Source organism: Odontomachus brunneus, unplaced genomic scaffold, assembly GCF_010583005.1.
Source record: "Odontomachus brunneus isolate Ranch 3 - 2012 unplaced genomic scaffold, Obru_v1 Obru_scaffold_123, whole genome shotgun sequence".
NCBI lineage: Eukaryota > Metazoa > Arthropoda > Insecta > Hymenoptera > Formicidae > Odontomachus > Odontomachus brunneus.
In genome coordinates, this window is record NW_022639573.1 from 45,383 (window position 1) to 59,770 (window position 14,388).

The window sequence follows — 14,388 nt, forward strand, 5'->3', positions numbered from 1 at the left end:
AATTGAGATCGTAGTGCAAATCAACGACAAGTCAGATGAACAATTTATTTCCAATATGATTTAAAACTAATAAATTAAAGTAACAATTAATAATAAAATGTAATGATATTTAATTAAAAAATGATAAGTTATAAATAATTGAATCAAATTTGAAAATATCGATAAGGTAATGATTTATCGAACGAAGGGAATCAAAGATCGATTCATCGGTCGAACGTCATTTCTGTGTAAAGCGCGCGAAGTGATCATTGCGCTCTGATAGATACCTTGGTTTCTTACATCTTCTGTCACTTGTCACGTGTAGGCAATGTTGTAAACGAATGCATTTGCGCTATCACAGTTATCTGTTTCATATTATCTTGCAGTTTGTAACAATTCATGTTCACTCATAGGAGTATTGTGTAATTGTTATAACCTATCTTCTTTCCTTCTTTCTTTCCTTCCTTCCTTCTTTCCCTTTATTTTACTTGGTTTTCATGCTTTCTTATTAGCCCTTTCAACCGAGGTACCGAAGTACAAATTCCAAAAAAAATTAGATCCGAAGGTGTTCATGTCCAAACGTAACGGCGGTTAGGCCGGAACTTATTATAACCAGTGAGATGGATTACAAAGCACGTCGACGTCACACTACTGTTTTGGAAGCAAATGATTTCAAAGATTATTATACTCATGACATTCAGATGTATGATGTGCCACCAATGGGTGAAATGTCATTGGAGGATTTCCAAGAATTGGGATTTGATAGGTTGAAAGGTATTCTATATTTTATATAGTCTTTAAATTCATATACTACTACATTAGACATGTAATTTATTATATACTAAGTATATATGAATATATATGCATATATACTAAATAATAATTATTATACTTATATACTAAATATATCATGAATATATATACAACATATACTGTACTAAATATATAATATGCTAAATATATAATTAATATATATGCTAAGTACATACTGAATATATATATACTAAGTATATACTTAATATATAATATATATATATATATATATATATATATATATATATCAAGTATATAAATAAATAAGGTTCATTATAATACTTTGTAATTGTAACTTCATTGTAGCATTACGATTGATAGAGACGACAAATTGCAGAGGAGACCTGAAAACATTAGAAGATCGCAAGAAAGCTCTATGTGATTCTTTGAAATCTGATGGACTGAAGTATTATGCAAATCTTTTATATGCTGATGGGTCCAACCCACAATCAGAGGAACACGCACAGACCAGAATGAAAGACCATATATCACATTTTATTTTGAGACTTGTATATTGTCATGACCCAGAGCAGACTAAGTGGTTTATTAATCAAGAAGTTGAATTCTTTAAACTAAGATTTAGTTCGTTAGACAAGAAAGGTGTTGAACACTTACTAAGCATTAACAACTTGGATTGCGTGCCTGTGTGTTGAATTATAATATACAATGTAGTCAGTGGGATTATATGAAATATACAAACTAATTTGAATAATTCTTCAGATTTCACAAGATGAGAAACTGGAGTTGAAGGAAGAGCTCAGTTTATCATCTGGAAAAGTTACAAATATTGATATCACCGATATTTATAAGGTGCATTTCGAAAAGGTCATCGATTTAGTGAGAGGACGTAAGATATATCTGAAAGCAGCAATGGCATATATCACCCATATGGACATAATTTCTGTATTTGTCTCGCATTTCAGAGACATTCTAGTCACAGGATTAAAAGTATATATCTCTTTCAATGATATTCCATGATTTGCATGACATATATTTCAGCAGAGAAATTGAATAATACTCAATTGATTTCTTGTTTATGTTCTCTGCAGAGTGCCAAGATCCTTTATGATAACATATCTGATGATGAACGATTAACCAGATACTTAACAGGTCTTCCTTCAGCTTTCTCTGGGATGGCACGTGTTGTATGGTCCACCACTGCAACACCCATTGATAAGCTAAATGATGTAGGTATTGATTATTCCAATTGGGAATCGAATTTATCTCAATTTGCTCCATTTGGCACGTAAGTGCATGATAAAAAAAATTTTCAGTTGTCAAAGACGTCCTATCCTTTGTGCATGAGGACACTTCACGAGGCGCTTTGCAACAATAGTCATCTGAAAAATTCAGGACGTATGCAGTACGGTTTATTCCTGAAAGGCATTGGCGTAACCTTAGAGGATGCTCTGCGTTTCTGGAGCCATGCGTTCTCGAAAAAAACCGATGGGGCAGCGTTTGAAAAGAAGTATTCTTATTCTATCAGGCATTACTTCGGTAAGGAGGGAAGACAAACGAATTACACGCCATACGGCTGTCAGAAGATCATATCCAGCGCAGTCGGACCTGGAGAATATCATGGGTGTCCTTTCAGACACATGGATCGCGACTCGTTATGCCAAAAGTTAACCAGTTATGGTGTATTTGCCTCTAGTAAGAGAATTAGTTTCTTTCTCTTTGTCTTTTGAGAAGAATAATATATTGTTTGAACGTTTGACTTACAATTAATAATGTACTTCAGATACAACTGAGATACTAGACTTGGCCAAAGACGGACAATATCATCTAGCGTGCGCAAAGTACTTTGAAGTTGTGCACAACAAACCGGCAAGCAAGCCACTTCTGCATCCAAATGCATACTTTGCTGAAAGTCGTGTAATTTTAACTGACGACGATAATGCTACCAAAGGTAAAAAAAGGAAAGAGAAAAAAAATATCGTAAAAAAAAGAGCGTAAGAACGCGAAGTTTATTTTATTATATATATAATCTTTTTTCACAGATGTAGATAACAAAGATAAATTCCTTCAAAGTACAATTGGAACTCCTGGAGGTGGATCTTCAAGGAGAAACGATAGATATTCTACACCTTCTAGAAACACGGACTTCATTGGCACACCAAAGAGGAACGACAAATACTCTACACCCTCGAGAAACACAGATGGAACGGACACACCTCTGAGAAAAGTTCAAAGAACAAGTTACCAAACGCCCTCGAAACGAGACGTTCAAATGACTCCGGTGAACATTGCGGAATTACTGAACGATGACGATCTCGCAGAATTCATGGACATGGAGTAAACAGCAGTCAACGAATGATATTTTTATAAGATCATATATCAAGAATTTATTTATATTCTTTAAATTTTACTCACATAAAAGTTCATTGTTTAAAATGCGTCACCGTAAAATAGTTTAAAATAAATACTGCGTCTGTAATTTGTAAAATTATTGTACGCGAAATGCTAATTTGTACAATTATACTACTGGTTGATCTGTTCTAATTTCGGTAGATAATTTATGCTAACGTCCCGCACCATCGACTCCACCAATTTCTGCAGATTGTATTTGTGTTGCCAGCCCCAGTCCCGTCGCGCTTCGCTGTCGTCGAAGACTTGTGGCCAGTTCTCGGCTAAAAAGGTGAATAACAATGATATTTTTATTTCACATTTACTTTTTCAACGCGATAACATGATGGGATATACACATACCAATGTGTTGTCGCGTGTCAGGTTTGTAAGAGATCTTCAAGTCCGGAATATACTTGAAAACTTCATTGAACAGTTCTTCGGGCGTAAAACTCATGGCTGTTACGTTGTAGACCCGCCTCTGCAGCAGCTTATTAGGCGCGTTCAGAAATTGTAGAAGTGCTGACAGACAATCTTCGATGTACATCATTGGTAGCCTAGTGTTAGGCTCCAAGTAGCACTCATATCTTTTATTCAACAGTCCTTCGTGGAATACCGCTACGGCATAATCTGCAATAATGTTTCAAACATGAATGTCATAACGAGGGAAAGAAAATCTTGCAAAAATCAAAAGAAGAAAGATTAACACTAGAACTAAAAACGTTAATTTTAAAACTAACTAAACTTTATATCTCACAAATAAATTTTTAAGTATTTTTTCTCAGTGTACTTATCTTTTTTAATCAAAGTGGTCTTTTTTAATCTAAAAAGAAAGACCAAATAAGAGACATCGCGACTTAAAATTGTAAAAATATTAATTAAATGTTCCTCAATTTAAAATAACTGCTTTGAACAAACATATTTCAATATAACTAATTGACGACCGATTCGAGCAAAATCGATCGAAGAATGCTTAATTGATTGATTTCAACGAATTAATTTAAAGGCCGTTTAATTGATGATTGATATAAGCTAAGGAAATAAAAGATTCAATTAACGATTAAATTTAGCAAATTTTTATTTGAAATGACTTTTTAATTTAAATTTTAAATAAAATTTAAATAAAAATTGAACAGTTTTTAATTGAATTTCTTGAAATCAATCTTCAATTGAGTGGTTTAACAATTAAATTTGTTGGAATCAATTGTCAATTAAACAGTCTCCAACGAAATTGGCTTACATTAATCGTCGATTAAACAGAATGTTTAAAGAGTAATTAACTATTCGCAATGTAAAAGAGTAATTAACTATTCGCAATGTTATCGCAGCTTTTTATCTTCTTCTGCTTTGCTTTGATTATACATCTCAAGGATCTATCAAATAGGGAAGAAAAAGGGTTAGATGTCCTATATTTTATAATTTTGAAGTTTCAACTTTTCAGGCAATTGTTATAACTGACTTTATAGAAATGATAGAGGCAATCTTTTTTATGTATTTATGCCCACCACGACTCTATATACCGTATATTTTGTTTTATAATCAAAATATGAACATACATAGTCATCTTGTCTTGATATTGGATTCAGTTGTTCAATAGCGCAAGATAAAGAAGACTATATATAAAATATATATTCTGATTAGTAGTTCCAGAGTCTCCGCGAGAGGTCTCCACCTTCCTGCCGGCCCTTAATTATGGGCCAACTTTACTTCGTCCGCCCATATGTTTGTTTCAATCATTTTATGAATAAAAATTGCATTTATTACCAAAAACAATATATCATATACTTGAAAGAAATTTTATTCTCTAACTAGTAACATAACGCTTAATTTTATTCGCAACAGAGAATATTAAAAAGATTAGAAAATTTCGAGAGGTTTGAAAATTTACTTTGCTATTGCTAAATCAGTTTTTTCTACTTCTTAATTGTAATTATTGCGATATTAATGAAACTCAGACAAAAGTATTTATGAAACTCAGAGAAAAATGTTCTAAAAGGACCATTATACAATTTTGTATCTATTATTTCTCTCAAGATAAATACTAAAGAAAGCACATCCCATACAGCACAAATGTTTAATAGATATCCTAAGATTACTGAAGCAATAAAAACGATGGGTTCGTAATTTTCTGTAAAAATTGTTCAAATTTATAACTCGTATTTTATATTTAGCTGACGTTAGGATGAAACTAAAAAGAATAACATGTAAGGGAAATCTGGGTTATATGGCCCTAGAGGTATGTTGCTCATTCCATATAGTACAAATGTTCAATAAATATCCTAAGAACATTCTAAGAATATTCGAATATTCTTAAAACGTTCTTAGGATATTTATTGAACATTTGTATTATATGGGATGAGCAACATATCTCTAGAATCATAACCCAGATTTTCCCTACATTTTATTCTTTTTACTTTCATACCAACGTCAGCTAAATATAAAATACACCGTTATAAATTTGAACAATTTTTACAAACCCATCGTTTTTATTGCTTTAGTAATTCTAGTATTAAAAAATACAATCTAATTCCAGCACGCCATTTTCGAAGAAAGTCGCCGGTTTCTTTAACGACTTCTTGATTTTTCTCTTTTCTTCCTATTGATCAATGAAATCACCAGCGCCATCGGTATTTTTAACCTAATCAATGTTCAACTCTCGAGCGCTGGAAGGGAGATCACAATTATTTTTCCTCATTAATTCGTTCGATCAGATGCTGTTTTTCTCCGATGGCAGGCGCGGCAACGACGACGAGATCGATTGAGATCTTGTCGCGTGTGCGAAAGGAAGACGCATGATCAAGTGATAGATGTGTTTACAAAAACTATCGCGTTTTTTTATCGTGTTTTGACGACTATGTTTTTACCGATTGCTTTATGCATCGGAAGTTGAGGAAAACGCAAAAGGCGACCTCACGAACCGGCGATCAAGACTCGCCGCATAATTTTCCGGTAGCATTGTCCTTGAGAGACGATACATTCCGTCATTATGCAGTTACCTTAATCGCGGTTAATGCTCCAGTTGCTCGCGAAACAGATGCCCACCTCCGCGACTCTAAACGCGCGCATTAAAAAAGAGAGGAGAAATAAGAAGAAGAGAGGCACTATCAATTTTCAGTTGTCAGTCTATTTCCGTGGAAAAACCGTAGCGCGATATTAAGCGTCCCCCAAGCACGAAGACGATTATCTCGCTTGCGAATCGGGAGAGCCGAAGCCCACGTGAATGTCCGTTGCGTTGTCAGGTCCAAGAAATTCTGCGAGTATTTCTATGACAGCGAACACTCGAGACATAAAAAAGATGATGCGCAATCACAGTTGTATGTTTGAAAGAGAAAGAAGTACGCATCAAGCGAATATTTACCTTATCCTCATCACGAGGATTTCTGTAAACTCGATTTCTTGCGCTTGATGCGTACTTCTTTCTCTTTCAAACATACGACTGTGATTGCGCATCATCTTTTTTATATCTCGAGTGTTCGCTGTCATAGAAATACTCGCAGAATTTCCTGGACCTGATAACGCAACGGACATTCACGTGGGCAGTAAATATTCCGTATAAGGGACCCAGCTCCAATCACTTTGCTTTTGAGATATGTTATCAAGGACATCATCCTGAGTAACATTCAAGTGGTTTTAGTCGGGGGTCATTGTTTGTTAAAAAGTTATTAACAAAAGTTCTATAAAATGAATGTTATTTTTAGACACCGCATATACAAAAACTGTAAGCTAGGAAAATGCCTGCTACACACACACACACACACTGCTTGGCCACCTGTGCGCTATAAAATAGCACCATATGCACCCACCGCAAGCCCGCTCTGTCAGGCGGGCGAGCGCACGGGCGGCTAAGCAGTGTGTGTGTGTGTGTAGCACACACTATACAATATACAAAATTAAATGCGCACACACACACACACACACTGCTTAGCCGCCCGTGTGCTCGCCCGCCCGACAGGGCGGGCTCGTGGTGGGTGCATATGTATATATAATAGCAACATACGCACCCATCGCACGAGCATACAGGTATATTGTTCATCTTATTTAAAAAATTAAAGCATGTATTACCATATTTTAAGAATTAAAGTATTTAAGAATTTATTCACTCATTTAGTTATTTAGTGGATACATCTCTGCCATAATTTCGAAAAATTTATCGATTCGATCAGAATAAGTATAAAGTCGTTTAAACAAAAATTCTACTATATAATAATTATAATGATATTCTTTAATCCCATAACGAGGTATTGCTCCTCGCATGTCACGCCACAAACGTTCAATATTTTGCGTGTGTACTCCTGTTACTGGATCTACGAAATTTTCTGAATGATTGACTGTAAAATGATCAAAACCTTCTTTCTTTAAATTTGAGTATCCGCGCCAGCAATCGGTATAAATGGTAGTTCCTGGCGCAATTCGACAACGTATAATATCTAAAAGTGTTGTCTCTGAACGATCAGGTACTGGTACAACAAATACGTGTTTAGTTTCACGTTCAAATCCTCCAAATACCCATTGTCCTCGAACAATTCGTCCACGATTATATTTCCGTTTTCCAATTTTCGCTTCATCAACTTCTACTATATGTCCAGGACCACCAATTTTAGTATTATTTTTCATAAGCCACATTGACAACAACTAGTAATGAGAGACAAAAATATAAAAGATAGAAAAATCATAATTATATTAATATCTTGAAAAAATATAATTGTTACCTCACGACAATAATTCTTCCAGTCAACTACACTTTCAGAACTCATTTGTAGTTCTTGCTCCAGAAAAGACTGAGATGGTTGTTTCATTATTATAAAGTAGCCGATAAAACGGCAAGCCTTTTGCAATCCTAATTTAAAATGTGCAAACCAAGTTCCATGTAACATAGATAATTTAAAATTACATGTTACTCTTTGTCTTTTTTTGTGCGTTACTTTATAATGTTTATTTGTACAGTGAAACATCAAATTATGGTTTGCAGTTTGCTGTTGCACAACGTTTTTACACTTTGGACATTTGATTTGACATAAAATTATTTTTTTATCACACTAATAACTTTTTAACAAACAATGACCCCCGACTAAAACCACTTGAAGGTTACTCAGGATGATGTCCTTGATAACATCTCAAAATCAAAGTGATTGGAGCTGGGTCTCTTATACGGAATATTTACCCTCTCTTCAAATGAAACGCTCATATATGAATTTAATTAGATGTGAATTCTTTAGCTTTCATGATTACAAATATAATGCCGCATATATTATATAATTCAACTAAAAAAAATTCAAATTTAGCTTTAAATTCAGATCTGAGTATCTTACGTGACTTAAGACAAGATTCAAGTAACGATTACTGACATAGAGGCGTCTAAAAGATATCTTACTTGCTTTAGAAGTCTCTTAAATACCTCTAAAGTACATCTCAGACATATATGCTATCTGGTAGAAACTCCAATAAGGGCACGTCTTTGTGTCGCTATATGTCGGGCAACCGTGTTTTACTGATTGATAAAAATAAAACGTAAAGTGTTGGTCCTCACCAGTGGTGCCACCGCCAGGTGGATCGCTACTGATTACTCCGGGGAATCGAAGGCATCGGAAGTCAAGGCCGAACCGATGGTGATAATACTCCCCTAAGAGTTCAGCGTGCACTTTGCTGACGCCATAGATGGTGCGCGGTCTTTGCACCGTGACGTTCGGCGTGGGATTCCTAGGTGAGTCCGGTCCGAACGCGCCGATCGTTGATGGAATAAAGATTCTCAGCTTGTACTGCTTTGCCAGCTCGATGACATTGTGCATACCTACGATATCGAATAATAGAAGACTCTCAAAAATTGACGAACGACCAGAGAGCGAAGAAAAGATCATGCATTAGAAAAGTGAAAATTCGAGTAATTGAACAATTTCCTGAAAATTTTCTGGAAATAACCCCGAAGTCTGGACACTGAGACAATCTCCTGAAATGACTTGGAAGTATGTAATTGTTTTAAAAAGTTGCTATACCAAAATCAGTATACTCTATAAATATAATTGTGTTATTTTTATATGCATAAAAACATGCGATCTAACTGAAGCTTTTTTCACACGTTTCTGATCGTTTTGAGCCACGTCATTTAATACATTTAAAGACATAAATTATTTTAATTGTTATTAATTCTAAAGTATTTTGATTATTATTAATTTAATATAATTAAACAGCGTTAAACAGTGTTAAATAGCGTGACTTAAAACAGTAAGAAACATGCAAAAAGAAATTTAGTTACAATAATACACTTGAATTTGCGGTGTGCAGCGATATAATGTGTGTGTACTACAAAATTATCATATAATACTATTTTATTTTATATATTACATATATTTTTATAACGTACACATTGTAATACATCTACAAGTTATTTTATTTTGTTTATTAATTATAATATAATTAATAATTAGTTTAGAAAAGTTGTATTTCGAGTGATTTTGTTTTAAATATATCCGGAATTGCGTATCATGATTTTTCAAGCAATTGTCATGAATTTCGGTGTATTATTTTTTGGGACAAGGTTACCGGAACCAAGTCTCCTCAGAGACAGATGGGAAAAAATTGCTTTCGACTGAACCTCGTTGGCTTTGAAAACAGAACATTATTTCATAATGATGTGATGCTTTCCAGATTTCCAGAAAGATTGTTGTGCAGTTCTCGTTTGTATAAATCGTTTGTAAATCGTAAAAGAAAATTTAAAAACGCGCGCGACACTATTTATGACATTCTAATCGTACGACTCATCCGCTTTCTCCCAAGTACTTTCTTCCCTAAGCGCGTTTGCGATGTAATTATCAACGCAATAACTAGCTCGTTGCTTGTTGGCGCAGCATTCCATTTCACTCGGACGTGACTTACAGGAAACCGTGCGTGTATGGAAAAAGAAGAAAAAAATAAGAACGACCGACGTTTCGTCAAAAGCGTTGCGCCAGCATAGTTTGTTGATCAACGATAAATTATTACAAGAACAATATTGGTTCGAAGGAATCGTGTTGCAAACATATGAGAGAGATTTTATTGAAGCTAACACGACGTCTAATGCGGATACTGATGTGATCGTTTAGGAAGGATAACCATCAACGGCAACCATCAAGTACTTTCGCTCGTACGTGTGGACAATAATCCAAGGCTCTGGTAAATTTTTGCTGCGCAACATAATTGCGTACACATGCGCTTTGGTTTCTCATAATTGACGCGTTGAGAAATTTGTGGAGATCGAAATGAATACACACATGTATGTCTCTGTCCGTTTCTTCGACTTTAAAAATGTTTAATATTAAAGAAGTTTTAAGAGAAAACTTATTCTCTAAATTTCTTGAAATGGAATCTCACTCAAAAAAGTGATAGTATTACTTGAAACAATAGTGAAAATACTGCCGCTCAAAATCGCAAGAGTGAATATTTTACTAAAGCTTAAGGTAGATTCTGACTCTAAATGTTTCAATCTATTAGAGTGAATATATCATATGATAGTGAAGTATAGTCGATTACAAATCGAGTTGCACACTTTTCTTTATCGAATGATTTTGGAAAATTGTCAGAATTAAAGTCTGTATTAATAATCGTTATTTGAAACTTGTCTTAAGTGAGATACTCAGGTCTGAATTTAAAGTTAGATGCGAGTTTTTCGGTTGAATTGTAATTATAAATAACACAAATATCATATAATTCAAATGAAATATTTTCGAATGAAGTTGCAACGTTTCAAGCTGTCAAAATTAAAAGTCACTATTTACATGTATGCGCAGTAATCGGTTATAAATATATAAAAATTATCTATGTGCAGTAATCGGTTATAAATAGATAAAAATTATTTCTCAAAATAACATGTGTTCTCTAAATTTAAAATAAGTTCTTTTTTTCATAAATGTCACACTCTATACTATCTCTTCGACTCCTGTCATTACAAATAAATATTAAGATAACCTTTCTCTTTTTTCAGCACAAAAGACGACAATTAAATTTATCAATTTTATTTGTTACATTGATTTATTTTTCTTTTTTATTTTAATATTTATCACGTCCGCTCCTGTTATAACCAATTACTGCGCATACATATCAGTAGTAGTTTTCAGGTCCGTACTAACAATTCTTACTAGAAATTTGTTTCACATGAAATACTTAAATCTGAATTTTAAGTTATTTAGAATTTTAAGTTAGTCAGAATTTTTGTATTTAAATCATATGATATTCATGATATATCTGTAATTGCAACTCAGCTGACAAACTCACTGTAACTATGTAAGTAACACTGTAAGTTACTCAATGTAAGTTACTCAATATAACTTTAAATTCTGTAAGTAACACTGTAAGTTACTCAATATAACTCTAAATTCAAGTCTGAAAATGTCTCACTTGAGACATACAAATTTCAAGTAACGATAATTTCTATTAATGCAATCTATAATATCATTCAATAAAAAATGTGTGCAAACCGATTATATATCAAATTCATTCTTCAATTATAAGTAAAAATATTCACTCAATGATTCACACAGAGTTGGAAATTTATTCTGTATTAGTAAAAAGCCACTCAAATTCAAATGACATGCTGATCCTTTATTTTTCGAATAAAATTCTGCTAGAAAAAATTTTGAAAGTAGACTTGTGTCAATGTATTTCTTGAACATGCCAATTAACTTTCGTTAAGTTCGTCATGTGAAGACTCGTTAATATAACTCGTTAATATAATTTCTGCTGTTTGCAAGAACGCGAAATTTTCCGATGGAACCCGAATAATTGTTCAATCATATTGCTCTTCCTTACCTTCGATATTGACTCTGACCGCTAAGGGCACGTTCTGTTCGCCGACCGCGCTTAGCAGAGCGCTGAAGTGGATGAGCCAGTCAATTCTGTAGTCGACGACGATTTTCTGGAGACCCTTGAAATCCAGGATGTCGGCGAAGATGAAGGGCCCACACGCCAGGCTCTCCTCCGTCGGCTTGATGATGTCGGACAGTATGACGTTCTCGTTACCGTAATGCCGTCGCAGCATTTTCGCGCATTCCGTGCCCAATTGTCCGAGGCCGCCTGCGCACGAGAAAAACGCGAGGAAGAACAGGTGGGGGGACGCGTGAGAGTTTTCACTGGATGACGAACAACGACAAAGAAGAAGAAAACCTAACCCCGCTGGTCTTAGGTCGCGCTAAATGCGTGTGCGATGTTTCAACCTTGTAACACTTTCCCACGCATTCTGCGATAACGCGATCGGCTGAACGTGGGGATTTGCATATGAAATGTTATCGGTATATCGTGCAGCATTACAGTCGCAAATCGTAAGTCTTTTGCGAGAAACGTGCAATCAGATTAGAAGCACAACGTTCAAGGAAAACATATTGTAGGAAAAATTACAACAAAATTTTGTAATCTTACAATGTACAGAATTATGACTGAAGTTATTATTTGTTTCAGGATGTTGGATGCACATTTGACTTTTCACTACAAAATTATTGTAATTACTTTAATTTTTTTATGTCATATATCAGATATCGAGAAATTTACTATTCTTTTGGTAATTTATAGTACAATATAAATCAGTATATCCCAGGTTTACTAGAAATATTGTAAAATGAAATATGATTTTAATTTAACTTTACCACAATATTTGCTCCATATGCAAAGCACGATTTAATAGTAAAATGACCTGAGTCGACATTTTAATGTTACTTTCGAACTTTTTAATATCTGCATATTTTGAAGGATCAGTCTTTGAAATTTTGATCCTACTTTTAACCTCAATATATTTCATTTAACACCTACTTTGATAGGTTACTCTAATATCTGTATTAATCTCTTTTAATATTATTTAATTTATTATCAAAAGATTCTTTTTATTATCTATCCTATATATATGTTTTCTGCTACTCACGTTTCAAATGTTAACGTTTTAAAAATTATATTTTGTTCTCCCATTATAACTTTTTTCAACTTCACTGCGTAAAAACATTAATAGATTATTCTTGATGTTTTTCAAAGCTTTTTACAATGAACTTCTAGTTTCCTACACTGATGGGAAGAAAAAGATTTAATTTCGACAATTTTTCCGGAAATTATAAGCAAATAAAAATACATTGGATAAGATTTACCCGTGTTTAGAGTTTACATAACTTGATATTTCTAAAATTAAATATATATTGATCCTTCAGAATATACAGCTGTTAGAAAATTTGATGGAAATTCTAAAGAAGATCTCTTGGCAAAATTAATAGGTTAAATAGAATTAAAAGCGATTGATAGGCTTTAAAGTATCAAAGAATGTTTTAAATAGAATATTGAAGTCAAAAGTAAAATTAAAATTTCGACGAGGAAAGATAAGCTACATCGAATGACTAATTAACTATTCGTCCATTGTTAAACTCTGCCGCGAATTTGATTTTCCATTTTTCAAATAAATTTTTAAGAAATCTTTTAAGTTTCAACTATTTCAATAATTTCTAAATTCCAAACATTAGATAAGAAAAGCGTAAGATGCAAATACAAATTAAATATAAATCAAATTCACTTTCCATCACATTAATATTGATCGCCGTCAATCAGACGATTTATTAACCCTAAAGAAGGGAGAGACGACAAGGATCAATTGGAACCGGACGCAACTCACCTGTTATGAGAATCCGCGGTAATATATCCGTGTTTTCTTTGGTGTTGTCGTCCTTTCTACTCGCCTTGCAGAAAGAATTGACAGAAACTTGATAGTTCCTGCGAACGTTTCTGGTGACATGACGCGAGAACTGAATGACATTTTTGAACAACATTACGTCTCGAGTTTCAGCACTGATTGTCGACAGATAAGCGCGTTTCTCCGCGGATGAAGGATCCTTCAATCACTACTATCTCTCTTTAATCCTTCTCTTTGTGAACGAGAAGTTTCAATAGTATTAAAAGGAGAGAAAAATATAAAACAAGCGTTTATAATCCTAAAACGTTGGCTGTGTCGCGGACGAGAAATATGGATGGATAAAAAGAGGGTTCCATTCGAAAGATTCGATCGTTGCTTGGTCGTGGCCAATGATTAACTGGTAAAGCTTCACCTGGTAATTCTACATTATATCACAGTTCATATTCGTAAAACCAGTTTGAACACAGAACCTGTCGTATCAGTGTGTCCGTACGACTAACACAGATGGAGCTCGGCGAAGTGATACTCGATCTGTTTATTTGTTTCAACTACGGATTGCGTACATATGTATATACAAAAGTCACTGTAAGCTTCTATATATGTGTGTCTGTGTGTACATG

The 14,388-nt window shown here is 34.0% G+C and overlaps 2 protein-coding genes across 2 annotated transcripts; one reads left to right on the plus strand and one right to left on the minus strand.

Moving 5' to 3' along the window:
* The first annotated feature begins 599 nt into the window (after nt 1-599).
* On the plus strand, nt 600-3,131 carry LOC116849665 (DNA primase large subunit-like). The gene is made up of 7 exons (XM_032827034.1): nt 600-753; nt 1,099-1,436; nt 1,513-1,740; nt 1,842-1,979; nt 2,067-2,445; nt 2,534-2,701; nt 2,793-3,131. Exons 1-7 carry the CDS (start codon nt 600-602, stop codon nt 3,089-3,091), a joined length of 1,704 nt encoding a protein of 567 aa, XP_032682925.1. The 3' UTR covers nt 3,092-3,131.
* On the minus strand, nt 2,729-14,174 carry LOC116849666 (L-threonine 3-dehydrogenase, mitochondrial). Its single transcript, XM_032827035.1, has 5 exons — nt 13,751-14,174; nt 11,917-12,180; nt 8,666-8,926; nt 3,502-3,768; nt 2,729-3,422 (listed from the first exon to the last, which is right to left on the minus strand). The coding sequence occupies exons 1-5, from the start codon at nt 13,902-13,904 to the stop codon at nt 3,274-3,276; spliced, it is 1,095 nt and encodes a 364-aa protein (XP_032682926.1). The 5' UTR covers nt 13,905-14,174; the 3' UTR covers nt 2,729-3,273.
* Nucleotides 14,175-14,388: the final 214 nt, after the last annotated feature.

What these genes read in the sequence shown, in the direction of transcription:
- LOC116849665 (XM_032827034.1), top strand. Translation starts at nt 600, where the DNA reads ATGGATTACAAAGCACGTCGACGTCACACTACTGTTTTGGAAGCAAAT. An exon ending in GGGATTTGATAGGTTGAAAG is followed by an intron (nt 754 to 1,098) that starts GTATTCTATATT and finishes ACTTCATTGTAG; the next exon opens with CATTACGATTGATAGAGACG. An exon ending in ACAACTTGGATTGCGTGCCT is followed by an intron (nt 1,437 to 1,512) that starts GTGTGTTGAATT and finishes ATAATTCTTCAG; the next exon opens with ATTTCACAAGATGAGAAACT.
- LOC116849666 (XM_032827035.1), bottom strand. Translation starts at nt 13,904, where the DNA reads ATGTTGTTCAAAAATGTCATTCAGTTCTCGCGTCATGTCACCAGAAAC. An exon ending in ACCGCGGATTCTCATAACAG is followed by an intron (nt 12,181 to 13,750) that starts GTGAGTTGCGTC and finishes TCTCGTGCGCAG; the next exon opens with GCGGCCTCGGACAATTGGGC. An exon ending in ACCTGGCGGTGGCACCACTG is followed by an intron (nt 3,769 to 8,665) that starts GTGAGGACCAAC and finishes ACATTATTGCAG; the next exon opens with ATTATGCCGTAGCGGTATTC.